Here is a 26,713-nt window from a genome sequence, read left to right on the forward strand (position 1 = left end):
TTGGATGTGAAACATCTGTAGGCGGAGGCGGAGGGTAAACCTGACTTTTGGCGTGGCGACACATGCCGCTATATGATTGAATTTTTGTATCTCGTAAAGAACAATAAAAATGAATATAAATTTTGTAAGGAAACAGTTATTATTACAAAAAGGAGTGATTATCTATTTGGTTGTATTTTTTTTTAATTTGTGGCATAAATTTGTAATGCTTTATCTTTTCATTATGCAATATCTTCAATTACATACAAAAAACAATTTCGATGTTTCACATCTGCCAGGCGTCCCGTGACGGCGCACACGTTTTTTTTAAAGCTAATTTGCTTTAAAAATATCCGTTTAATTCAGTTGGTTCTAAAATTCGGATAGAGTCCGAAGGAGGGAATTTCAGTGCAAACAATGAGGTCAACACATACCATTCGATTTTGCGGTAAGTACGACGCCTCTAGATAGATGTGCGATCAACTTTAATAAACACAATATATACATACAACATTTATTCGTCCAGTAATAGTACTCTGTTCTTATCAACTCTTACTTTAGGTGCGCTTCTTAACTTCTTGATGAATTTGTCAGCAATGCGATCGTCAACTTCACACCCTGTATATTCTGAATATTCACCCAATACCTTTTTCTGTAAACGCTTGAACGGCAATTCATTGCCTTTTTTCTGCAAAAGAGAAATGATTACTTCATGCCAATTAAATTTCCCATCATTTCCACCATTTTCAGCAACTTCATTTTCACTTTTGGCAACGTTTTGGTCGTGAAGGCAAATGCTTTCGTCAGCCTCATGTTTGCTGTCCTTTCTCAGCTTTTTCTTGATAGTTTTTTCTTTCACTGGAATATTTTCGATGTTGTCAACATCATTTTGCTGCACTTCTGGAATGTTGACGGTGTCTTGTCGTTTACGTTTCTTGTTCTTATCAATTTCCTCTTGTTCGTTGACCTTTTCTTGTAAATGTGTATTGTCACCTTTAAACAAACAACATACATTATCAGATCCATAATTCCAAAATTTTAAACACTATCTTATATTATAAGATGAAATGTGTAATTGATGTAATTGTGTGTAATTATAATATTATTATAATGCCTAAAAATTGTACTATTCAGATTTCCAATTTTATTATTTTTTATCTTTTTAGTGTTTTTACTTACACTTGGAGCAAATATCGTATTTATTTGGTAGGGGTTTTGTTTGTATATTATGTATTTTTAAAGAAAAATGGCATCTTGCCATTATTCTTTAACCTGAATATTGTTGGAGGCGTCTACAAATATGAGCTATACAAAAGTTAGCAATATATTTAGTTTTTATTTTATACGAAATTAGTTTTACATGTATAAGCCGAGGTTAAAATATAAAATAAATTAACTATTATTTAATAAAATACATGTTTGGTTCAGCTATAGAGTTGCCACTTAAGAAAAAAATTTAGTTCACCTATTTTTTAAGTATTTGTTGGTAGAAAATAATAAAAAAATAATTTGCGAATGAGGAGTTAATAAAGCAAACTCTTATATAGATATTTAAAGGTCACTTATGACTGTAAATATCACTGGGAACTTTGGTTTTAGGTTAGTTTAGTTATTTTAGGTTAGGTTTTAGGTAGGTTTGATACAAACTCGAGAAAAGAGGTTTTCTTTACATGTATACGAGGATATTATGAAAAAAGTTTGCTTTACCAGAAAAAACTTACTCAATACCTAATGCAAAGCGTTTGCTTGTATTATGTATTAGTTGAAATTGAAATAAACTAGTATAGCAACACTAAGGAACAACGCCATGTTGGTAAACAAAATACAAATTGCATACTCGCCGACTTGCTTACTATCTATATATTAATCACACGTTTGGTTGGTCATTGTGTTTTCCTAGTCTTCTGTTTTATTTATCTTTAACCTCACATTGCCAACAAACTTGATTGAACAACCTGCGCTTGCACTCTGGTTGTGCTTTAATATGTAAATCTTGTGTAAACTACCTAACCTACTTTCTAAACTAATATAACATTAAAATATTAAAATATTAAAATATCAATATCTTTTTTTTGTGATTAAAATGATTATGTAAAAGTACATGTGTACAATGATCTGGAATGCCCTTCCAGCTTCCATTTTCCCCAGTACCTACAATATGAGTACCTTCAAATTAAGAGTGAATAGGCATCTTCTAGGCAAGTGCGCTCCGCCTTGGGCTGCACTAGTTAACTAGGTAATATGTATATAAGAAATCGCCATTGTTCTTTAAAAACTATAATATTACTCAAAGCAGCATTTATGTAAACTAGTTAAGATACAAAAAAGAACATGTTTACCTTTGTTCTTATTCTTCTTGCCCTTCTTCACTGCAAGCACTTCAGTTTCCTCCTCCTGAGGTTGTTCCGGCGCTGCTTCAACACTTTGCAGTTCTGCTTCATATTTTCTACGCTTCTTCTCTTCTTTTCTTTGTTTCTTGGAAAGTTTCTGCTCAGATTTATCCCCTCCATTTTGTACTATCTTATTTTCTTCATCTTCTTGGTCATCTGATGCTCCATTAATTTCTTTTCCATTTTGTGTACCTTCTCCATTAATTGCTTTACCATTTTCTACAGTACCATCAGTGGCATGACCATTTTGCTTTTTTTCATCAACAGTGGCCTCTTTAGCTGACTCTGCCTTTTCCTCTTTTTTCTTAAGAACATTCTGAGCAGTCAGATTGGACAATTCGGTTAATTTAACCGAAATTACCTCCCATGCCTGGTCAATGTCTTTAATATTTGTTTTACTCCCGCAAACATTTTTAACAAAGTTAACGAATTTCGGTTTCTTCCTGGGTGTGTTGTTGTGTTTACTTATGGTTTCTATGATCCTTAACACGTTACTGGATGCGTTTTCTTGCTCATCAAGTACAGATTGTATCATGTCCACCCAGACATTTTGTTTCTTTTCTCCTTTCTTCTCCTTAGGAACGAAGCCCTTGCCTGAATAACGTTCTTCCTCAGTAATACATTTTGTATGAGCCTCATAATCATTGCCTCTGTAAACAAAACAAATATTATATTAGTTGTTAAGACTGCAATTTTTTATTTGCTAAAAATAATGTAACTTTTAGTTATTTCCAGTATATGACACTCTTTGTTAAAAGGAAGATTGTTTTATGCTGGTAAGTTTCTACTTGGAATTGATTTATATTTGTGTAACTATCTGCTTTTGCCGTGGCACAGAACTGCTCCAGATTACCAAACCAACAAGAAACTAGGGAAGGCCTTTGCCCTAAAATGGGATGGGTTATAGTGTAATTGCTTCTTTACTCTGTAACTAGGCTTAAAATAATAATAATAAACTGCTTTTGATAACATATTTGTAGCAATAGCATCAGCATTATTGAAGCTGTGATAGCCCAGTGGCCTTCGGCTTCACTTTTGGGGGGCCAGGAATCCCAGCATGCACCACTAATTTTTCTAAGTTATGTGTGTCTTAGTAATTTAAATACCACTTGCTTTAACGGTGAAGCTAAACATTGTGAGGAAAACTGTCTCAGGGTTCTGCATAATGTTCCCAAAGGGGTGTGAAGTCCACCAATTTACAATAAGCCAGTATGGTGGACTACTTGAATTCTTCTTTTCGTAGGAAGAGCCCTGTGCCCTGCCCTGCCTGTGTAATGGGACGGTAATGGATGGATATGACAAGTGATATAACATTGATCCCTAACAGACCCATTACAGAGAACGGATCTCCTCTCAGAATGAGCTTTGTTTTGGCTGCAGTCCAGAACTATGGCAAAGAACAGACTTTACACAGCTTTGAAAGCACTATGGAGAACTCTGAGGCAAGAGTTAGTAAAAATGAAAAACAACCAAGTTCTTAGATACAGATACAAGTTAACAAACAGTAGTTAAAAACAACTGTTTGGATAACCATGTCCTGGGTTCAATTCCCGGACATTGTGATTGTGATATGGCCATAAATTGTCAAGTACTTGTGATGATGATGGATGATGAATTCATCTGCTGTGAATGATGTCATACCGGCCGATGGACTGGACTAAGTCGAGGTTGAAGTATTTATAGAATTTGCGATATACTCACAGAAAATCCTTAAAACAGTCCATACACGAAACGTTGGGATTCTTGTTCCTGCATTTAGTTAAATAATGTTTTTCCACTTTAGGCTTCTGAACAGACTCCCCACAGTGACCGCATGTAAACACGACCATTATCTCCTGCATGAAACATATTGAATTATAAAATATAAATAGGCTATTGCGTCCGGAGACAATAATTTTTTTGGTTAGGAAGCTACAAAATAAATTTATAATCGCGATGCGTAGTTTCACGCCATCTCTAAAAGAGAAAGGGCATAAGAGTATACAAATGTAACTACATAAAAATATATGCTGTAAATGAACATACCTATGAATTTTATTCCAACAGGTCAAAAGTATTTTTCAAACACGTGCCAATAAACAAACAAGTATCAAAAGATCAAAACACGCTTCGCCAAAAAATTTAGAATAGATTTTTTATGAAATTGACATCTGTTTGTGACACCAGGGCGTTGACATGAATTGATAGAAGTCAACTCTCATTTGTAGTTTTTTTTTATTATTACCCATGTTTGGAGCCTTTGGACTTTAGTATTTTTTAGCCTCACTATCTCATATAAAGTCACAGCAGAGGAACAACCAATCATAGCGCAAGCATGGATTAAGTATTGAATAATAGTAGTAGAGAGTTCGTGGCAGTAGCTACTCAAGACATGGCTGTACGGTAATATACCTCTGCCTGAAAGAGTAAATCAAAAAAAAGTGTACCGGTTGGTAGCACTGCTTGTCTTTGGGTGTGTCTAACAGTCCAAAAATACCGAAATTATTTATTTTAAAAGCATTATAAGCTTTCTAACAAATATGTGTAAATGAGTGAGGTTGTATGAAACAATTGGTGCAAATAGCAACAAAATGAGAATCGACAGAAGTTATCTGCTGTTATTACTGCTACGTAAGTGATACAGGTTACTTGATGTAAACAAACATTGATTCTTTCATAAACGGAATATGATTAGTAATTTCTTCATGAATTACTAACAAAACTATGTTTAAAGTGCCATTATCTCAGTAAACAATCACTATAATTCAAAAATAAAGTTAAATATGATTTGTAACTATTGAGTGTCTCATGTGAAGTATGTGTCTCTAGAACTTACTTATGGCTACAAATTTTAAATTTAGGCGACAGTTGAGTTCGAAATACGTGTATTAAACAGACCACGACTTGCCGCAAGGCTATTTTTATGACTAGACCTTTCATTATTTAATATGAACAAAACGGAAATAAATAAAAAAGAACAAAGGTACAAGTAATTTAAGTTTGTGTAACAAAGGCGGCCTTATCACTTATAGTGGTTCCTTCCAGGCAACCATTATGAGGAATTCACTAACATACAAATTGTCTTAAGTCTAATGTATCAGACATTACATTTAAGACAATCAACCTAAACAACCTAAGAATAATTGGGACAAATACTGAACTAAGTTAGGGGAAGTAAAGAAACAGAAAAGAAAAATATATATTCATACCACACACCCCATCAAATGATTTGCAGTAGGGCTGATGGGGGCAGTTTTTTCTTCATGTTTTAATGTCTTATTTCTTTGTTGCAATTAACCTATTCTATCTATTTTCTTATAGCAACTTGTAATGCCAACTATTTTGGAAGTGAAACATTATCAAATGGGGTATTAGTACCCAAAGTGGAAGGCGAGGATGTTGTGTCTTGGTGCACAACCTCGGTTTTAGAGCAGAAGAAATGTCTGAAACTATCGCAAACTGCTATGCAAGACAAGGGGCTGTTTGGACGAGATTATATTGATATACAATGTAAACAAGTAAGTCTGCACAATTATATTATACAAAATTGGTTCAATAAGTATTTATCTTATCCTAAAACCTTTTTAGTTAACTTTTATACATTTTAACTTCACTCCAGTCTCAACTAAAAATAAACGCTTTTAATGCATTGTTCAAGCTGAGCACCCTTTCTATTTGGTTATACAAAACAGAAATGTTTTTATATTTTACATTATCTACCAGTCTCATTTTTGCCAGTATAAAAAAGAACAAGTGGTAAGACTATATATGTGCAAAATCTACCACTAAACCTATCACTATTTATCTATACCACCATTATATATGTGATATTGTATCTGTTGTCAGTTATCTATGTTTGGGACAACCTGACATTGATCTTGATAAAATTTCTCTCAGCAATAAATGGCATGTTCATGAGTTAAGATGGGTTGCCACAGGTACTTCTAGGTAATTTAAACGTTTTATTATTATTATAGGCTTTCGACACTGAAGAATGTATGACGTGGGTAGATAGAGGAGAGGCATCCCTTCTGGCTTTGGACGCAGGAGAAGTGTATGTTGCTGGAAGGTTCCATTCCCTGGTGCCAATTATACAGGAGGTATGTTACTAAAAAAATTTGCCAAAAGGCCTTTTCACACTAGCAGACTAACCAGACTAGATATAGTGGTGATATTCTTATCTCCACTACATCTATCAGTCGGGGCTGTAGCTAGAGATCTAAGAAGAAGAAGAAGAAACACTTTATTCACATATAACATACAGGAAAAGAAACAGTAAGGAGTATACAGTACACAAAGTAGACATGCAAAGGCGGCCTTATTGCTGCAAGCAATCTTTACAGGCAACCTTTGTAGATAGGACTTACAGCCAGTGAACGGGATAGTATTTGATTGAGGTAATGGCCCTTCAAATGACATCTATACCCAGAACATCAAATTATTATAATATGAAATGTATGTCACAAACCGTGGTATGTTTGGAAAAGTTTAGATAATTTGAGAAGAATTGTAGCTATATCTACTTTTTTTTTTTCATCTTTTGAATGCCCCAGGAACCATTGATCCAACAACCAAGCAAAAGCTGTTCTTAAGATGTTGGTCGAAGCTTTTAGCGAGAAGACCATAGACTGAAATAACAACATTCTTGATTATTGACTTATTATTATTATTATCCCAACATTAACTAGACTGTGAGATGGTGATAACAAAAAAAAACCTGGCTAAGTTTGTTGTGGGCTCTTCTATGACAAGGGCGCGTTTGGAACCCTCCTAGCTTTAGATTAAGTTAACAAATGCAGTTATCACCATCACTAACATTAGTGCAACATGATATGAACAGTTCATAAGTGCCTGTAATAAGGTCTACATGAATGAAACATTTTTGAATTTGAATTTATTAAAATTAAACTGTCACCGAAACAGCTGTACGGTCGCGGAGAGCCCTATCAATATGCAGTGGCGGTCGTCAAAAAGGGTGGACTACCAGCGGTGCAGGCTGGCAGTGGACTGCACGGCCTGAGGGGTGCCAGAGCCTGTTTCCCTGGCGTGGGCGCTCTGGCAGGATGGGTCATGCCTATACACGTGGTGAGTGATGGACGCACTGTAACATTATGAGTCATTTATAGCCACAAGGCGTAACGGTTTATTAATCATAATGATCATCATCTTCTTCATCATCATCATCATCATCATCATCATCATCATCATCATCATCATCACCACCATCATCATCATCATCATCATCATCATCATCATCATCATCGTCGTCGTCATAATTAACAACACCGCAGTGGCCCACTACAGGACACGGATCTCCTCCCAAAATGAGAGGTGTTAAAGCCATGAAGTAACAATTCCAGGCATACCATGATGATTTCCTTTACCATTGAAGCAAGTGTAGCGGTCTCCACATTACATAACTAGATGGCGCTACAAAAATTCTGCATCGCGTTAGCGAAGTGTTTACGAAGAATGCATATATATACAACTTCCAAAAATGAATGTTCGGACCTCGGTCCCCGAGCACGATCACCCGCTCGGAGGAAGATCTTCCTATTGTTACGGTCGAGCGTATCACCATAGCTCCAGTGATATTTTAACTGCTTAAAGCCGCACATAACTTTTGTCGGCCGAGTGGCGCAGTGGGCATCGACCCTGCTTTCTGAGTCCAAGGTCGTGGGTTCGATTCCCACAACCGGAAAATGTTTGTGTGATGGACATGAATGTTTTTCAGTGTCTGGGTGTTTATGCGTATATTATAAGTATTTATGTGTATTATATTCATAAAAAAATATTCATCAGCTATCTTAGTACCCATAACACAAGCTACGCTTACTTTGGGGCTAGATGGCGATGTGTGTATTGTCGTAGTATATTTATTTTGTTTTTTTTTATGTAAAAGTTAGAGGTGCTCGCTAGGATTCGAACTCGGAATCCCGAAAGCGAAGTCGAGGTTATACCCACTGGGCTATCATCGCTTCGAAGCATATTTATTACTATACAGAGATAATGATTGTTTATTTACTCTTTCTTTGCAATACAATTTTTCTATCTATCCATTATCTTGACCTTCACGTACTTTCACTTCTGTACTGCGTGTTATTTAATCCTAAGACTCATTCTTATCTTAAGGAGAAGTTTAAATTTCTCGGAGTGCAGTCCGAACTTAGATCGAGTCGTACGCTGACTTTGAGCATGCCGTTCCACAAAACGAAGTTTTATAAGCATTCGTTCACTGTCAAAGCTACTGAATTGTAGAATGCACTCCCATTGAACATAAGACAGTCGAAGTCACTGGGCATATTTAAAAATACTGTTAAGGCTCATTATCTCGCTCAGTAAAGACGACTTATTATTTATTTATCTACTCAAACTCATATTAAAGTATTTATGGTATGTTAAAATATGTATTAATATATCTATTTTTTATATTCATCAATAGTATTGTTATATTTGTGTAGTCTGGTTTATGTATTAGTATGTAGATATTTGTATGTATGTACTAAATAGTGTACCCCACTTATGCGTTTTTCTTTTTAGTTTTCCTAATCCTAAGGTTGCCTGGCAGTCGCTACTAAGCGATAAGGCCGCCTTTTGTTTTGTATCCTGCTTCATTCTTCATGTGGTTGTTCTTTTTTTTTTGTCTCCTTTTTCTGAGTGGTGTACAAATAAAGAGTATAAATAAATCTGCATTTGATGATAACAGTTAATGCGAGAGGGCGGTCTCAAAGTGACGGACTGCAATAACCACGTAAAGTCCGCGATACAGTACTTCGGCGAATCGTGCGCACCCAACTCCTTGAAGGACATGTACAACCCAATTGGAGATAACCCAGATCAGTAAGTGGCTTCAGATTTGTAACCTCATCTTCATCAACCCATTATCGGGCAAGTACAGGACACGGGTCTCCTCTCAGAGTAGAAGGGTTCAGGCCGTAGTCTACCACGCTGGCCAAGTGTGGTTGATAGACTTCACACCGCGTTGAGAACATTATGGAGAACTCTCAGGCATGATTCAGGATCATCAGGATTCCTCACGATGCTTTCCTTCACCGTTTCAAGCAAGTAATAATAATATAATAATATCTTTATTTTATCAGAAAAACGTATACATTTCATTAGTGTGAAGCCCTGTCTCCTGCGGTAGTTTAAACTGTGTGCTTAAAGTGATATATATATTGCTTAAATTAGCATAAACAACGTAACTCTGGGCTCGAACTCGGTCTCTACGATAGAAAAACCGAAGCCTTATCCACTAGGCTATCACCGCACGACGGGACTCAGGGAGTCCCGGGAGACCACGATCCATGCAACTGGGTCGAAATATCGATAAATCCAAAAATATTATCGTGGAACTATATTTAAGAAATGTCGATTAACCACGAAAATCTTAGTTTAAAATCTATAATGTGATCTTATAAATTTTAAATGCATATAAAAATTATCGGAACCGACAGGATTTGAACCTGCGACTCTCGGGCAATCGCGGCCTGAGCGCTTTCACCACCTCCAAGTGTAGGTAAGAACACTAATAAAAATATAATGTGATCGTTTAACTTCCAAGGTTGTGTAAACTGTGCGCCGGTGGTGCGGGGGTGCGGTGTACCCTGGCCGACCCACACGCTGGTTACGAAGGCGCATTAAAATGTCTCCTGGCCGACGGTGGGGGGGAGATCGCCTTCGTGAGGGACACCACCATCCAACACACGCTGATGTCGCAGAGGATATTGGGTGAGTTCTACGTTTCGACGTGAATACGTCCATAGCGACGAGAAATTATGAGATTTTCATAAAATTCTCACAATTGTATATACAACGTGTAACGGAATTACGAAATACTGTTTAATGGTGCATAAGTATATTTCATAAGCAATCACTCAGTAAAAATATTAAATTAAACTAAGCATATTTATTTAACATTATAAGTGTTCACTTGTGACAACCATATTGGAGATAAAAGATCGACACGCGCATAGTACCGACGCGAAACTAATAAAGTTACAGGAGTCGCTTAATTTTAATTTTGCATGTGATGTTGGGGCTGTATCTGATTTATTTCAGTAAAACCTATGGCAGTTGTTTACTAGAAACCTTTTAGGTTTCCGGATTACATACAAGTCTTATCGTACGTATGTATTGTCTTTACTTTTGACGGCCGATTGGCGCAGTGGGCAGCGACCCTGCTTTCTGAGCCAAGGCCGTGGGTTCGATTCCCACTACTGGACAATGAAGTATTTATGTATATTATTCATATAATTATTCATCAGTCATCTTAGTACCCATAACACAAGCTATGCTTACTTTGGGGCTAGATGGCGATGTGTGTATTGTCGTAGTATATTTATTTATTGTTTACTAGCTTTTGCCCGCGACTTCGTCTGCGTTTGAATTGCGTTTATTTTAATGTGGCATAAAATTTAGTTTTAGATCTAAAATAAATTAAAGTATGTAGTATCGCTAAATGAGGGGTTTGCTACTGTCCGCTGTGGAGTTCTGTCCTCTATCTCCAACCAAAGTTTGGGCGAAATTAAACACACATTATAACCTCTATAGTAAAAAAATAATTATTTAAATCGGTTATAATTTGTCGGCATTATGGTGTAAAATCGTCAAACACTCATCCCCGCTCCCAAAGGAACCGATCTTAATTTCGGGATAAAAAGTATGCTATATTATTTCTAACACTTCCAACGATGTGTGTACAAAGTTTCATGAGGATCGGTCTAGTAGTTTTAGCGTGAAAGCGTAACAAACAAACTTACATTCACATTTACAATATTAGTAGCGATAGGCACCTTGTACGTATGTATGGTGACAGGTGGTGTGTCAGAGGACCGCTTCGAGCTGGTCTGCCGCGACGGTTCCAGGATGCCGGTGCAGGAGTGGGAACGCTGTAACTGGGGCCGCGTCCCCGCCGACGCTGTGGTCACGAGCAGTGCCGCCACCGTCAAGCAAAGGAAAAAGTGAGATATTGTTTAAAAACTCTTCCATTTTGTATTATGTGCGGCCGATTGGCGCAGTTCGCAGCGACCCCGCTTTCTGAGTCCAAGGCCGTGGGTTCGCTTCCCACTACTGGGAAACGTTTGTGGGATGAGCATGAATTTTTTTCAGTGTATATGTATATCCTAAGTATTTATGTATATTACTCATAAAAATATTCATCAGTCATCTTAATACCCATAACACAAGTTACGCTTACTTTGGGGCTAGATGGATGGATGTATTGTCGTCGTAATTTTTTTTTTTTTTTTTTAATGACAACTACACTGTGTTATGGCAAAGCGGCTATGAAAAATTGAAAAACATTCATTTATTTCAAACAAATACATAAAAAGTAGGCCAAAAAATACAGATAGAGTCTGTGATTTCCACACTAGGAATACCTGTGTCGTGGATTATAACTATAAGCGGCTATAGCCCAGTGGCAGTGGCGTGCACTTCATACATGCACAAAAGCACTGCCTACCCTTGATCTTGGATATAACTCAGAAATGCAAAGGATATTTCCATTTTATGCCATCTTCCTTCTTTATGCATACCTTTATAAATTTAATTTTTAAATTTTGTGTGATATATGTCATTGAAAAGGGAGAAAAGAAAAGTGACGTATGAAAGCGGTTTGAACTAAGTCAATCCATGTTTTTTTGTTCACTCCATATGACACTAACTCTCTATAACGACAAAAAATGCTCAGTCCCTTGAGTTTCTTTATAAAGAGTTTACACTGTATCACTTGCTTCAACGGTGAAGGAAAACATCGTGAGGAAACCTGCGCGCCTGAGAGTTCTCCATAATGTTCTCAAAGGTGTGTGGAGTCCACCAAAGGCCGTAGGTCCACCACGCTGGCCCATTGCGGATTGGTGGACTCCGCACACCTTTAGTTCACCAAAGTGATAGTAAGCTGAGGAAATCTACAGGTCGGAAGATCGATGGACATTGGGATCTCCCTCTCTTGGTGGAAGTCTATCTATGTCCAGCATAGGTTAAGATATCCCTATCCCTATCACTATCCCTACTTCCCTATCCCTATCCCTACTAATATTATAAATGTCAATGTAAGTTTGTTTGTTACGCTTTCACCCAAAAACCACTTAACCGAACTTCATGAAACTTTGTACACATATTCTTGGAAGTATTAGAAGTAATACCTTTTATCTCGACATTAAGCTCGGTTCCTTTGGGAGAGGGGATGAAAGTGTTTGACGATTTAACACCATAACTCCGACAAATTATAACCGATTTAAATAATTATTTTTGTACTATACAGGTTATAATATGTGTTTAATTTTGTCCAAACTTTGTGTAGATCTGATGAATGTGGTTGGAGATAGAGGACATAACTCATCAGCGGGCAGTAGCAAACCCCTCATTTAAGGCTTAGCGATACAGAATACTTTAAAAACAAAATCAAACGCAGACGAAGTCGCGGGCAACAGCTAGTACAAGATAAACTATTATAATGTATTAATTTATATTACAGATACCAAAATCTCCTGCTCAAATTTCTGGAGCTATACGGAGAACCGAACCCTCTGAACAAGATTTCCAACCGCACCCTGGACTTCCAAGCTCGCGACCCGTACGGCAACCTGGTCACTTCCACCACTCCACCTTCGCAGCGTTACTACGACCCCTACAGACCTGACCAGACCGTAGACAACAGTCGACAGTTCGACAACAAACAAGAAGGGTGAGTTTTAAAGTAAAATTACTCTTAAAGGAGTTTTATACACGACTGGCCGACTGGCGCAGTGGGCAGCGACCCTGCTTTCTCAGTCCAAGGCCGTGGGTTCGATTCCCACAACTGGAAAATATTTATGTGATGAACATGAATGTTTTTCAGTGTCTGGGTGTTTATCTGTATATATAAGTATTTATGTATATTATTTATAGAAATATTCATCAGTCGTCTCAGTACCCATAACACAAGCTACGCTTACTTTGGGGCTAGATGGCGATGTGTGTATTGTCGTAGTATATTTATTTATTTATACACGCTTTATATTAGCTTCTAATGTATGTGTGTTTGTCACGAACTTTTTTAGATAATGACTAGAAGCAGGCGTTACTTTTCGGAAATCCTTGATATATTATGAAAATTAAGCTTAATTTGCTATACTCCGCGAAAAGCATTCTCATCATAATTGTTAAGTTATGACAATTATTTTTTGTAAAGTCAACATCTCCTGAGGATGCTCCGGTTTATAGCGAAACGTGCGTAGAGGTTACATTGCCGAAGATCTGTTTGGTGTTGAGTATAAGCATTGTAGAAATTATGAATCACACCATACAGATTCTCCTGTTTTTCGCAGACTTTAGCAAATTAAGCTTAATTTCATAAGACTCATTTGGACTTGATTTTGACCCTATTCAAAAGGTCTGATTTCGTTCAAACTTTGTAGATATAACGAGAATTTGATAAGATTATTCCATTTTTCAATTTGCAAAACAAGACTTTTTGTAAAGTAAGTAAAGAAAAAAAGTAGTTACAGAGATATAAATACATATCAAGAGAGTACAATTTGGTGGCCTTATCGCTACATAGCGATTTCTTCCAGGCAACCAATGGCCTAAAAGGAAAAAACATAGAAAAGAGGTAGGTGGTGCAATAAATAATATTTAAAATTATGCAAATATATAAATAAAATATATTACATATAAATATAAATAAAATATATAACATAAATACCTAATTTTCATCCATAGTCGATAAGGCGGGAATAATGTTAATTTTAATTAGATAAAAGACCGACACGTGCATAGTACCTACGCTACGCGACGCGTGCCTAGTAGTAGTGACAGGTGTCACATGATTTCAATTTTGCATGTGATGTTAGGGCTGTATCTGATTTATTTCCGTAAAAACTATGGCAGTGGTTTACTCAATAACAATTAGCGTTTCGGTTTGACTGATAAGTCTCAGAGTCTGAATATAACGTACCTCTAAAGCCTGTTTATTTACACGTTGTATATTGGTGCGCTACTCCACCAATCCGCACTTGGCCAGCGTGGTGGGTTTAGGCCTTGACCCCTTCTCATTGTGGAGACTCGTGCTCTGTAGTGGGCCGGTAATGGCTTGATGGTGATGATATTGGTGCGACTTTGTGGCGGGAAATTTGAATAATGCGTAAACAGCGATAAAATGAGCTTTTGCCCAGCAATGAATGGGACATTGGACATGGGCTTGCAGATGACGAACGTTGAATTCTTTACAGCTTATCGCCTTTCAAAGCCCGCTTGGATCCATCGGGACGTCCGATCGAGTTGCCGTTCCAACTGTTCAAATCGGGTGACACTACGGATCTTTTATTACAGGTATTTCGCTTGCATTTTTCTATGAAAGAAAGAAAAAATTAGGTTTATTATTCATTAATAACTTTTATAATTTTTTATTAGTGTTTTTACCTACACTTGAGGAATTAGCAATTTTTATAAATTTTAAATGCATATAAAAATTTTCGGAACCGACAGGATTTGAACCTGCGACTCTCTGGCAATCGCGGCCTGAGCGCTTTATCCAATTAAGCTACGGCTCTCCCACCGTCGATGCCGAAATTAGTATATGCCTTTCACATCAGTCTTATAGCGACTGTAACGTCATCTAGTAGGAAACGTTGCAGTTTCGATCTACTTTTTTAAAGGTCCATATTACAATGGATTACGATCTACGTTTGAAACAAGAATTTTTTTATAATTTCTTATTAGTGTTTTTACCTTAGTTAGTTATCTTAGTACCCGTAACACAAGCTACGCTTTCTGGATGTTTGCATTCTTCATCATCATTACGGCCATTACTGGGCCACTACAGAGCACGGGTCTCAACAATGAGAAGAGTTTAAGGCAGTAGTCCACCACGCTGGTCCAGTGCGGATTGGCGGACTCCACACACCTTTGAGAACATTATGGAGAACTCTCAGGCATGCAGGTTTCCTCACGACGTTTTCCTTCACCGTTGAAGCAAGTGATATTTTAATCGCTTAAAACGCACATAACTTAGAAATGTTAGAGTTGCGTGCTGGGATTCGAACTCGGCCCCCTGAAAGTGCTAGTGCAGTAGAAGTCCTACCAACTAGAAATATATCAACTTTTTGTTTATTAAGAAAAATAGTTTATCTCACAAATACTATATTATTATAAATATATTGCGAAGCTTCTGTGAGTATACCTATTTGTTTAGCACGAAGCGATTCGCGTGATCCAAGCTTATATATCGTTCGCACAGCTCTTTGCTGTAGTCAAAATATGCTTTCAATATCTTTTTGAAGTTATACTTCTTTTGGCGCGTTAGGGAAAATGATGAGAGTAAATATTTACGATGCGCGCGCGCACCGTCACATAAATCCGACACCCTGAAGTTAGCTATAAGGTTTGACAGTGACACTTACAATTGCCAAAGTCTGCGGGCTCATTCCGGTGATTTAATTGATGCAATTGTACAAAAATCTCAAATTTTAATGTTCAGTGAAAATTGGTTGTCCGATAATGAATCTTTCAGTATTCGAAATTTAATTAAGTTTATTATGTCCATTTCTTTAATTATGTAGAATTAGTTTTTTTTTGTGATGTTTAACCAAGAAAAAAAATATTTTTCTAGGGAAATAATAATTACAAACTAATATTAATATTTACAATAAATATAAGCCGTCTAACTGTTCACTTATGGGCATGGTACCCAAAATGCTATCGCTATTGCCCCTTTGAATTGCTAGGCTTAGCCGTTGGGCTAAATAAGAAATTTCTAAATATAATATAATGACAGGGCGGTCAATAGTATGATCCCACCATTCAAACACCTGGTTTAATGTATTTGGTATATTTATGAAATTTTCATAATTAAACTTTCATTGTATTAAATAACTTTCTTCTATTGTCGTTTTTTCTGCAAACGTAGAATAAGGCGAAAGATAACATTTTTGTAAAGATTCTTATCCTGTTACGCCAAAGAAGTATAACTTCTAAAGCGTGTACACACACGTTTTTTCTATTAAGTACTTGTTTTATTTGCAGGATGCAACCATAAACTTTAGGGTAATCAAAGAGGACCAGCAGGCCGCCAATCACTTGCTGAACAACGAGTTCGTGGGCGACCAGGCTGAGAAGGCAGTCATGGGCATTCGGGACTGTCCCGTCAAGAGGGCAACTCTGTGTGTCACAAGCGAACCTGAGATGGACAAATGTGTCAAAATGAGGGTAATTTAATCAATATTTACAGTATTTTTACTCGCGGGTGTACAGTCTTTGAAGTAGCCGACGCCTATCTTTCAACGGGATCCGGCGGCCACATCGCTATCGTTAGAAGTTGTCATTGTATATTTTTTATGAAACTTTGTAAAGTTATTTCTCTAATAGTATTAATTCTAGAGTGCAGGATGAGTCAATAAAATCTTTTAAACATTAATATTTAAGAAAAGGCCAACATATAGTATTTTTCAGTAGTAACAAAGCGTTAAGTGACAGAGAAAAAGGTTGCGGAAATACTGGCATGGACTACTACCGTGCTTATTTCTGCCGCTATGCAACATTATTGCAATGCTGTGTTCCAGTCTGAAGGGAGACATACATAAATAATATTATTTTATAGTATAGGTAAGTGGGAAACCATCGCGTATAAAGAAGCAACACTTCGCATAGCATGCAATACATTCATGTGCCGGTGTATATTAATGCAGGTGGTAAATAAGCCCGCGTTTGTTACTTAGTACTCGGTAGTACTCTGTTACTCAGTTTTTTTTGCTAATTTGACAGTAAACCTGTCAAATCTCTCCAAACATTGATGTGTCGGTGTATATTAATGAAGGTGGCGATGAAGGCCGTGTTCATTATTCAGTACTCCGTAGTACTCGATTACACAGTTTTTTTGCTTATTTGACAGTAAACCTGTCAAATCTCTCCATACATTCATGTGCCGATGTACGAGTATATTAATGCAGGTGGTAAATAAGGCCGCGTTTGTTACTTAGTACTCGGTAGTACTCGTTTATTCAGTTTTTTGTAAATTTGACAATAAATCTGTCAAATCTCCCCATACATTGATAAGCCAGTGTATATAAATGCAGGTAGCGATAAACGCTTTTTGTTAGTTTTACAGTAAACCTGTCAAATTCTCCATACATCGATGTGCCGGCGTACATTAATTCAGGTGGCGTACTACCACCACTTACAAGACCACTGCACAAGTGAGGTAGACGTCTTGTAGCTCGTTTACTCTTTTTTTTTTGCTATTTTGTAAAATAGCAAAAAAATCTCTACATACATTCATGTGCCGGTGTATATTAATGCAGGTGGTAAATAAGGCCGCATTCGTTATTTAATACTCGGTGGTACTCGTTTACTCAGTTTGCTAATTTGACAGTAAACCTGTCAAATCGCTCCAAACATCGATGTGTCGTTGTATATCAATACTGGTAGGAATTAAGGCCGCGTTCGTTACTCAATACTTGGTAGTACTCGATTACTCAGTTTTCTGCTAGTTTGACAGTAAAACTGACAAATCTCTCCATACATTGATGAGCCGGAGTATATTGATGCAGGTTGCGATGAAGGCCGCGTTCCTGTCGCCCACACTGGTGTGCTGGCGGGCACACAGCGCACGGCACTGCGAGCGAGCGATCGCTGAGGGCACCAGCGACTTCGCGATATTCGACGCGGCGGACATGCTACACGCGGCGTACAGACACCGCCTCGTACCCTTCATGCAGGAGGTGAGTATACCCCGTCCGTAATGCTCTTTTTTTTGACAGGTAGATTTTACTGCTTGGCGGCGGAAACAAGCATGGCGGCTCTACTTTTACTGATAATTTAGTGTAAATATAAATAAATTACTAAATTTGATGAAATACAAATATTATATAAATATTTAATTATTTTTAAGTACAAAAAATGCTATTTTACAATGTTTTGTATGCAAAAACAATAATGTAAGTTTACACTAAACCTAGGAAAAGACTCAATCAGGCATCCGGCCTTATGATGTGTGATGCGTAAAGAAAAAACGTTTCACCAACAACTAGATGATGACTATGGACGTTAGGCGCCATCTAAAGTTTTGACACCGATTCGGTGGTTCGTAATTTTTAGGCAACTTTTAAACATGTAAAGTTTGACGGCCGATTGGCGCAGTGGACCTTTCTGATTCCAAGGCTGTGGGTTCGGTTCCCACTACTGGAAAATATTTGTGTGATGACCATGAATGTTTTTCAGTGTCTGGGTGTTTATATGTATTATACATATTTATGTATATTATTAATTAAATAAATTATTTATCAGTATCTAGATGGCGAAGTGTGTATTGTCGTAGTAAAAAAAAAACAGACAGATAAAAAAAAATATAAATACGGTTTTTTATAATAACCTTAACCTTTTCTGAGAATCATAGACAAGTTAAGTTATATGAGTTGTCAAATAAAAATCGACGTTAAGGTTAATGTATGCCTAGGAATCTTCTTTGATTACTTTTCTATCATATTCGTCGTTAGTGAAAACGTTCATATATCTTATGAACTATAAATGCATTAAAGGTGTACTCGAGCGGCAACAATTGGTACTACGCCGTGGCGGTGGCCAAAGAGCAAGACCCGGATACGGATCTGACGTACCTGCGCGGCAAGAACTCTTGCCACACTGGCATTGGCATGGCTGCCGGGTGGATCTACCCGCTCGCTTACCTCATCTCTAATGGATGGATTCGGTAAGAATAATTTCAATTACGTTATCAGAAAATTGGACAATAAATGAAATAAAATAATAATAGTAATTAAAATAAAAAATACCCAAATCGAATTATAAAAAAACACATGACTAAACTAATAGAAAATATATATATTACTAGCTGTTGCCCGCGACTTCGTCTGCGTTTGTTTTTGTTCTTTGAGACACATGGACATTTAATTTAGGTGTAGTTGTACTGAAATGTTTATGTTGTATATAAAAATCGATTCGCATAAACAATATCTGAAAAGAAATGTCTGACCAGTCTCAGCTCCTCCTATCACTTACAAAAAATCGTTATAGTAATCGTTATAGGAGGCATCAAAATCGCATTGTTAGTTGATTTATATGCTAAAGGTTAACGAAGAGCATTTCTAACATTTTTTATATAGTCCTTTTGTAAAATCGTCAAACTTTTTCATCACCTCTCCCAAAGGAACTGAGCTTAATTTCGGGATAAAAAGTATTCTATATTACTTCTATTACCTCCAAGAATATGTTTCGAAAGTTTCATGATGATCGGTTAAGTAGTTATTGCGTGAAAGCGTAATAAAAAAACTTACATTCACGTTTATAATATTAAGTAGGGATAGAGATTAAAGACCTGAAGCTGATCTAAATAAAAAAATAAACGGATAGAAAACAACTTTTATTGTTTTAATTGATTACAAGATTTAATAGATCAAATGATTAATGTAAATTCCTAACACGTCTGCACAGTCCGACCGTCCAAGTAAAAGTGAGAGATGGCGCTCTGCGCCGTCGAGAGGCTACCCGCGCACGGCCCCCTTGTCTCGCAATATATATATATTGTAACGAAACTGCAAAGCAAGGGGGCGTGGCCAACATCACGCCAATAATATATGTGTATATATATATATATGACGGCGCCGGCAAGAAATCTGTAAACAACACGTGCACCGCTCTCGCCACCTGGCGCGTTGTTCATTATCCCCACTCACCTACTACTCAAGTCGTTATGATCCGTATATAAAGACCGAAACTACAGTGGCGAGTCTTGGCTCTGGCGTAGCACGGTGCACATGATGTACCCTGCTAGTAGCTTATCCTAGACTCTTTGGATAATTAATTTGTGGTAAACGAATTAATTATTATTCCCAACTATAAATTAGAATTAGTAGCCACAATTAATAGTTGATAACCATCTCGCATAATTACTATCTTCATTGAAGTAGTGGTTAGTTATTATTAACTAAGTGATTATAACTTCATTTCATTTCATAGAGTTACAAAGACTATTTTCCTGACTTATCCGCTTCTTTTAATTTATCATGTCCGACCCCCCCTGCCGACATATATATATGTACACCTATATAATTGTGTCAATATAAAGACATTAAGCGAAAAAAGAACCATCGCCTAAACAGAGCAACCGTTCACAGGGCATGCAAAGAGCACGTCCTGCAACACGCCGCCCTGTGTCCATCAATTTGAGACGTAGGTTCTAAGCCTCATGTACCTGTTATCACACCGGCAATCACGCCCTTCAAAACATGGCGATAGCAAGTTGTTGATGAACTATCCTGGCTAATCGATTATGTCTGATTATTATTATTATTGCCCGTGAGGTATTATTTCTGTTTTCATTTACAAGTATAACCTGCTCTTAGGTCGTACGGCTGCGACGGCGCTCACGCCGCGGCTCAGTACTTCACCAAGTCATGCGCTCCTGGTGCCCTCAGCAGCGAGTACGTGGACGCGGGCACCGTGCCTCACGACAACCTTTGCCACCTGTGCCATGGCGCCGCCTACCGGTAAGACTTGAATCCCCGTTTTCACTAACCAAGACCAAGGCAATGCCACTACAAGTTGACGACCTCCTTGGCGCAACGGTGAGCTCTATGATTTTAAGCTGGAGATCGAGGGTTCGGTTTCTCAATTTTCTCATTTTTCTCAGATCTGGCAATGCATACATTTAAAAAATGTGTAAAAACTCATCTAGTACAGCGAGGTTATTATACATTTGATGAATTCCTCAATGATAAGGTAGATTTGAAGCAGCCAGCCTCGCTCTCATCTCCCGCAAGATAGTAAAATGATTGTAAATGTTGATGTTGGAAAAGAGCAACTTGCCGGCTCTTCTCGGTAGAATCTGCTTTCCGAACCGGTGGTAGAGTCACTACAAACATACATACTTGAATTTTCAAAAGTGCTCATAATGTAGGCCTACTTGAAATAAATGAATTTGAATTTGAATTTTGAATTTGGTTGTGGCTAGTAACTATCTTACTACTTTTGAAATGACAACTTGTTACACGTTCCTGCTAGTCGTTCATTGGCGTATGGCAATTCTTTTAAGGTAAAGGTGGTTAATTTATGGAATGACCTGCCAAGGGATATAAGACAGTCCAAATCATTAAATATCTTTAAATCGCGGTTAAAAGACTATTTCCTGTCTAGTATGTAGCAAAATATCTATGTATTTTATGTGTATGTTTAAATAGTAATATGTATTTAAGTTTATATATTGATATTTATATATCTTATATATACATATATGTAGTTATTAGTATGTATTGTATATGTAACGTTTATAACTAGCACAATTTAAGTATTGCCCTATCCCGTTTTCTCTAAAATGTTTCTTCAACCAAAGGTTGTCTGGAGGAGATCGCTTCAAGCGATAAGGCCGCCTTTGCGTATATTATCGTTTTTTTTTTTGTTAACCTGGTTTTATATTTGTATGTGCAATAAAGACTTATTCTTCTTCTTCTATTTTACCGAATAAGACGTGAAACTGGAAGCGTGGAAACTGAAGAGGGTTATCGGTTAAATGTAACTGCCATACTCCCTAACAGGTTAGCCCTTGACTGCAATATCATCTGCTGCTGAGTTATAATGCAGTCTTACGATGGTAGCAGAATAATATAGGGGTATCACAGTTATATTCGAGCTAAACCCTGAGTTTCGATGCAAAATCGTACCGGAACGCTGAATTGCTTGGCGGAACGGCTTTACCGCTAGGCAGGTAACTAGCCACGGCCGTAGCCTTCCAGATCCATGTGTAAAATTCTGAAATTATTAATTCCCCAATTTTAAATTTACCAACTATTGTGTAAACATGATATAACATGAAACCTTTTCATTCCGAGAGGAGACTAGTGCTCTGCTGTGGGCCGGCAATGTGTTGATATGATGATGAAAATGATAAAGATGATAAAGATGATGATGAAAATGATAATGATAATGGTAGTCGCTGCCGTCGTGACGCCAGTGAAGACTACTACGGCCACGTGGGCGCCGTCCGCTGCATGGTGGAGGGGGGTGGCGATGTGGCGTTCGTCCGCCACACCGCACCGCACGAGGTGAGCGGCGGGCGGCGACGCGAGTGGTGGGCCCGAGACTTGCTGCCCGACGACCTTCAGCTACTGTGCCCGGATGGTGGGTTTACACTACAGTATTTTTTTTATGTTTATTTTTTTACCAACAGCTAATACATTTTTTCTTGTCCAAGATTCTAGGTTGTGAGCTAAGTGAATGCTCAGCTTATTACAGGTTTTCACAGCGTTTGCTTTTCCTTAAAATATTTTCCTAATTAATAAGGTTACAATTTTATATAAAATAGAATTAAAATTAAATTGAAATTCAATTATTATAAAATAAAAATTAAATTAAATAAAAATTAAGATTTTAAACGTCAAAGGTCCAAGTTTCTTTAAACTTATTAATCTTATATATTTAAACGAGCAACTCTTGTATATATATAATTGGAATCTCGGAATCGGCTCCAACGATTTTCATGAAATTTAGTATACAGGGGGTTTCGGGGGCGATAAATCGATCTAGCTAGGATTCATTTATATTGGAATCTTAAAATATTATTTGAAATCTAATTTAATTGGGCAAAAACTGCAAAAATATTCTTTTTGAGAGATTCTGATGCGTGAGATGCGTGAACGGTAAACGTTACGCCAAACGACGGAAGTATGTAGTAAGTATATCGGAATTGTTGTTTCTTTAAAGTTCTATAAAACAGTCCGCGTCAACATACGAGTATTCGTTTTAAGTCGGCTCATTCGCGGACGAAGTCGCGCGGGTCCGCTAGTTTTTGTAAATATCTTATAGCATAAGGTATACACTTATTTTGCGCGTTGTTAAAATTAGACGAGTCAATTTTTCCGAATGTAACTTGATTGTGGTAGTGGTTTGATAGAGACACTACAAACATACATAGGTACTTGATTTTTGTAAATGTTGTTTACTCTTTAGTATATTTGATCTACAGTAACTAAAATATTACCAAGCGAAATAATATAAATTAAAAAAATATTTAGAAATCTCGAAACAGCTGATCGAATTAAGTTCATATTCAAGTCTTTTTTTTTTCTGCGTGAAACGATCGCCGCTGGCTCTCAACTAGATGGCTCCTTTGCTTTTAAAAAAAATACCGTCATAATCAAGTCACTTTAGCGCTGTGAATTTAAGTAGGCGGTTCCGGGTTCGATTCCCGGCAAAGACAATTTGGGAATTTATAATTTCTGAATTTTCTCTGGTCCTGTCTAGTGGGAGGCTTTGGCCGTGGCTAACCGATTTAGTGTTACGTTGCGATGTCGCGTAGAAAAATATTAGGGATATAACTGCCACACTCCCTTAGCAGGTTAGCCCGCTGCCATCTTTGATTGCATCATCACTTACCACCAGGTGAGATTGCAGTCAAGAACTAACTTGTAATAATTTTTTTTTTTTAATTCTACCAGGAACCCGCGCTAAGATGCACGAATACAAGCACTGCAATCTGGGTAGAGTCCCGGGCTCCGTTCTGATGGGGCGGGCTAACCACACGGAGCTGGACACGTACTCCAACCTCATGGTGTACGCGCAGCAGTTCTACGGCGCCACAACCGCTGACGAGTTCAGGTAATTATTTTTTCTTTTTTTTTACTTTTATTGGGATCCAAACTGGCAATCTATCCCATTTCTGAATAATTTTAATTTTTAATCAAATAAACAAAATAAATAAATAAATATACTACGACAATACACACTTCGCGTTTTTACCTACACTTGAAGGAAATATCAATTTTTTATTAAAATACATAACATACAAACTTTGTAAATATCAGTTTTATATTAAAATACATAACATATAAAGTTTGTAAATATCAGTTTTATATTAAAATACATAACATATAAATTTTTGTAAATATCAATTTTGTAACCGAAATAATTACCCCTGAGCTACGATTCTCACATCGCCGATGCTGTAATTAATATATATGCCTTTTATATCATTCTTATATTAAGAAATATATAAGTTAAAAAACATATATAAATTTCGGAACCTAGTAGGAAACATTGCAGTTTCAATCTAATCATAAAAAGTAAATCAATAAAAACATATTGATATTATATATGTGTATTTATTCTACATTTATGTTCTCTACCGTTAATATTATGGTATCAGTTTATTTTATATATGTACTGTTTTTGTAATTATTAATATGTTATGTATATTTTTAGTACTTTACGCACCGCTAAAACATTTCATATGCGAGTCAATTCCTTAAAATGGTTGCCTGGAAGAAATCACTATAAGTGATAAGGCGGCATTTGTTTAACAAATTTAAATTACTTGTACCTTTGTTATTTTTTTTTAATTTCTATTTTTTTTCGTGTGCAATAAAGTTTTTTTTTATGTATTTAATTCTAGCTTCAGCATGTTCTTGTCCCATCCGCCGTACTCAGACCTCATCTTCAGCGACGCAGCGGTCCGCCTAAAGCCGCTGCCACACAGCAAGAGATCCGCCGAATTGGTTGCGGGAAAAGCTCTAATACGCGCGGCGAGGATCGTCTCGTGTGACGCGCCACAAGCTTCGTACTACATCGCTTCGGACCCGGACTTTTTGTCGGAAGGTTTCAAATCCGGTGTCTTTGGACATTTAATTGCTCTTACATTATTTATATTGGTTTTGTTACGTTAAAAGACAGACTATCGGGTGAAAGAAATAATTGCAGTTTGGCTGCACATTCCGCGTGATCGGCTACTATTATTTCTTATAAGCCAGTATGTATGTTTCAATTCATAAAGTTGCTTTACGGGTATCGCGGATTGTACTAATGAACTATTCCATCCAAATTAAGTGCCTTAAAATAAGAATTAAATTAAGTTCAGAAATATTGGTTAATATGTATTTAATACATATACACCCCTACCGTATTCGGTTCAAAAAAATATAACCACATTTTTGTTTTTATGTAATTGATATTTATTGTGACTTTTTTATTGTCAATGTCAATATATTTTGTAATTTTTAACCATTCCATCCAAAACTTTAAGTATTATATATAAGTTTATTAAGCACCTTAGAATAAGTATAAAAAAGTTAAGTTCAATAATATATGTTTTATACACCAAGTACCAACCTATCAAAAGTCAGGTAAAAAATGTAAATTAGTTTACTAATGAAATTCGAAATAGTTTCATACCTACTGAAACTACTAGATTGATTTATTATGAGCCATTAATTATGTTTAAAAAAAAATACTGGCAGCAAATCCTTTAGCAGCTTTAAGTTTTAATGATATATAGAATCTAGTTTTGCGTAAACGTTTCAATTCACGTTCACTAATAGGATATAAAATGTCCCTATTGGTACTATGTGTACCTTTTGTATGGTTTCGGACCCGATATTTAAAAATGTCAATTATAAAAAGCATATTTCAACTGTCTAAAACGTCTGGTGAGTAGATGTGTTAGCCCAGCCAAGGGTATGAAAGGAATTTCTGCCTCATACTTATATTTAGAACTATATATTATTATAAGTTAATTAAAAGATTACTTGTATGTTACTTAAGTTATGCGTTTTGTACACTGAGTTTTTGTAAAGCTTTATTTTTTAAACAATGTATTCCGTCCATATGAATCTCTTAACAATTTATTTTTTACTCAACAATATACTTTGAATTATATTTTGTTTTTTATTAATCCCCAATGGTAGCTATTTTGTTGTAGACAAATCTCTAATTTCGTCCTACTTTCTTCTAATATCTTTCCCTCTCAATTTCCCCCACTGCCTATGGTATATATTATCTATACTATTATATGTTTCCTAGTTACTTCTTTTGGTACTTAATAAATATTATAAACCGAAAGTCAGGATGTATGGATGTTTGTTACTCTTTCACGCTAACACTACTGAGCGGATTTTGAAAGAGCTTATATATCAGAACAAGACGAGCTATTATTTATAAATCATCATCATCATCAGTAAAAAAAAACAGTCTAAAACAGTCCACTTCTGAACTAAAGGTCTCAGAGAGCAAAACTGAAGCAATCGATTTAATCATCTTTGATTTTACTTTTTTGGCTTTTAGGTGTGCCAAATCGGCACGTTGTATTTCGCCAATGTCACGTATACTTGGAAGATGTTACGGAAAAACCGAATGACGAACGGACTGAACACTTCAAATGTCGGCAGTCCGTTTATCATTACTTGACGCGCGTTTTTGAAATTCGAATATGAACGAACCAAAATTATCGATATTTAAAATAATACATCAATGAATTAGTCTGTTAAATAGTTGTACTCTTAGATATTCTATTGTTTATTTTCGTTCAAAAAAAACGTCAGTATTACTATGCGTATAAAAAACGAGGAACATAATTTTTATTATCGGTCGATTAATCGATGATAAAT

At 36.6% G+C, this 26,713-nt stretch overlaps 2 protein-coding genes across 2 annotated transcripts; one reads left to right on the plus strand and one right to left on the minus strand.

The window, feature by feature from the left end:
* Positions 1-235: 235 nt before the first annotated feature.
* On the minus strand, positions 236-4,564 carry LOC120634267 (cell growth-regulating nucleolar protein). Its single transcript, XM_039904756.1, has 4 exons — positions 4,395-4,564; positions 4,071-4,204; positions 2,319-3,019; positions 236-972 (listed from the first exon to the last, which is right to left on the minus strand). The coding sequence occupies exons 2-4, from the start codon at positions 4,196-4,198 to the stop codon at positions 494-496; spliced, it is 1,308 nt and encodes a 435-aa protein (XP_039760690.1). The 5' UTR covers positions 4,199-4,204; positions 4,395-4,564; the 3' UTR covers positions 236-493.
* Positions 4,565-4,801: 237 nt separating this feature from the next.
* Positions 4,802-25,251, plus strand: LOC120634253 (melanotransferrin). Its single transcript, XM_039904731.1, has 16 exons — positions 4,802-4,979; positions 5,670-5,866; positions 6,326-6,448; positions 7,272-7,433; positions 9,055-9,188; positions 9,913-10,079; positions 11,167-11,311; positions 12,829-13,038; positions 14,564-14,663; positions 16,356-16,538; positions 17,879-18,049; positions 18,866-19,035; positions 20,687-20,830; positions 22,270-22,457; positions 23,774-23,933; positions 24,727-25,251. Exons 1-16 carry the CDS (start codon positions 4,940-4,942, stop codon positions 24,995-24,997), a joined length of 2,565 nt encoding a protein of 854 aa, XP_039760665.1. The 5' UTR covers positions 4,802-4,939; the 3' UTR covers positions 24,998-25,251.
* The last annotated feature ends 1,462 nt before the right edge of the window (positions 25,252-26,713 follow it).

Source organism: Pararge aegeria, chromosome 23 (genome assembly GCF_905163445.1).
Source record: "Pararge aegeria chromosome 23, ilParAegt1.1, whole genome shotgun sequence".
NCBI lineage: Eukaryota > Metazoa > Arthropoda > Insecta > Lepidoptera > Nymphalidae > Pararge > Pararge aegeria.

Coding starts and splice junctions, on each gene's coding strand:
- LOC120634267 (XM_039904756.1), bottom strand. CDS start 4,198: ATGGTCGTGTTTACATGCGGTCACTGTGGGGAGTCTGTTCAGAAGCCT. Junction 3,020..4,070: donor GACTGTTTTAAGGATTTTCT/GTGAGTATATCG, acceptor TTTTGTTTACAG/AGGCAATGATTATGAGGCTC. Junction 973..2,318: donor CAAGAAGAATAAGAACAAAG/GTAAACATGTTC, acceptor GTTTGTTTAAAG/GTGACAATACACATTTACAA.
- LOC120634253 (XM_039904731.1), top strand. CDS start 4,940: ATGAGAATCGACAGAAGTTATCTGCTGTTATTACTGCTAC. Junction 10,080..11,166: donor GATGTCGCAGAGGATATTGG/GTGAGTTCTACG, acceptor GTATGGTGACAG/GTGGTGTGTCAGAGGACCGC. Junction 20,831..22,269: donor TGCCATGGCGCCGCCTACCG/GTAAGACTTGAA, acceptor TGATAATGGTAG/TCGCTGCCGTCGTGACGCCA.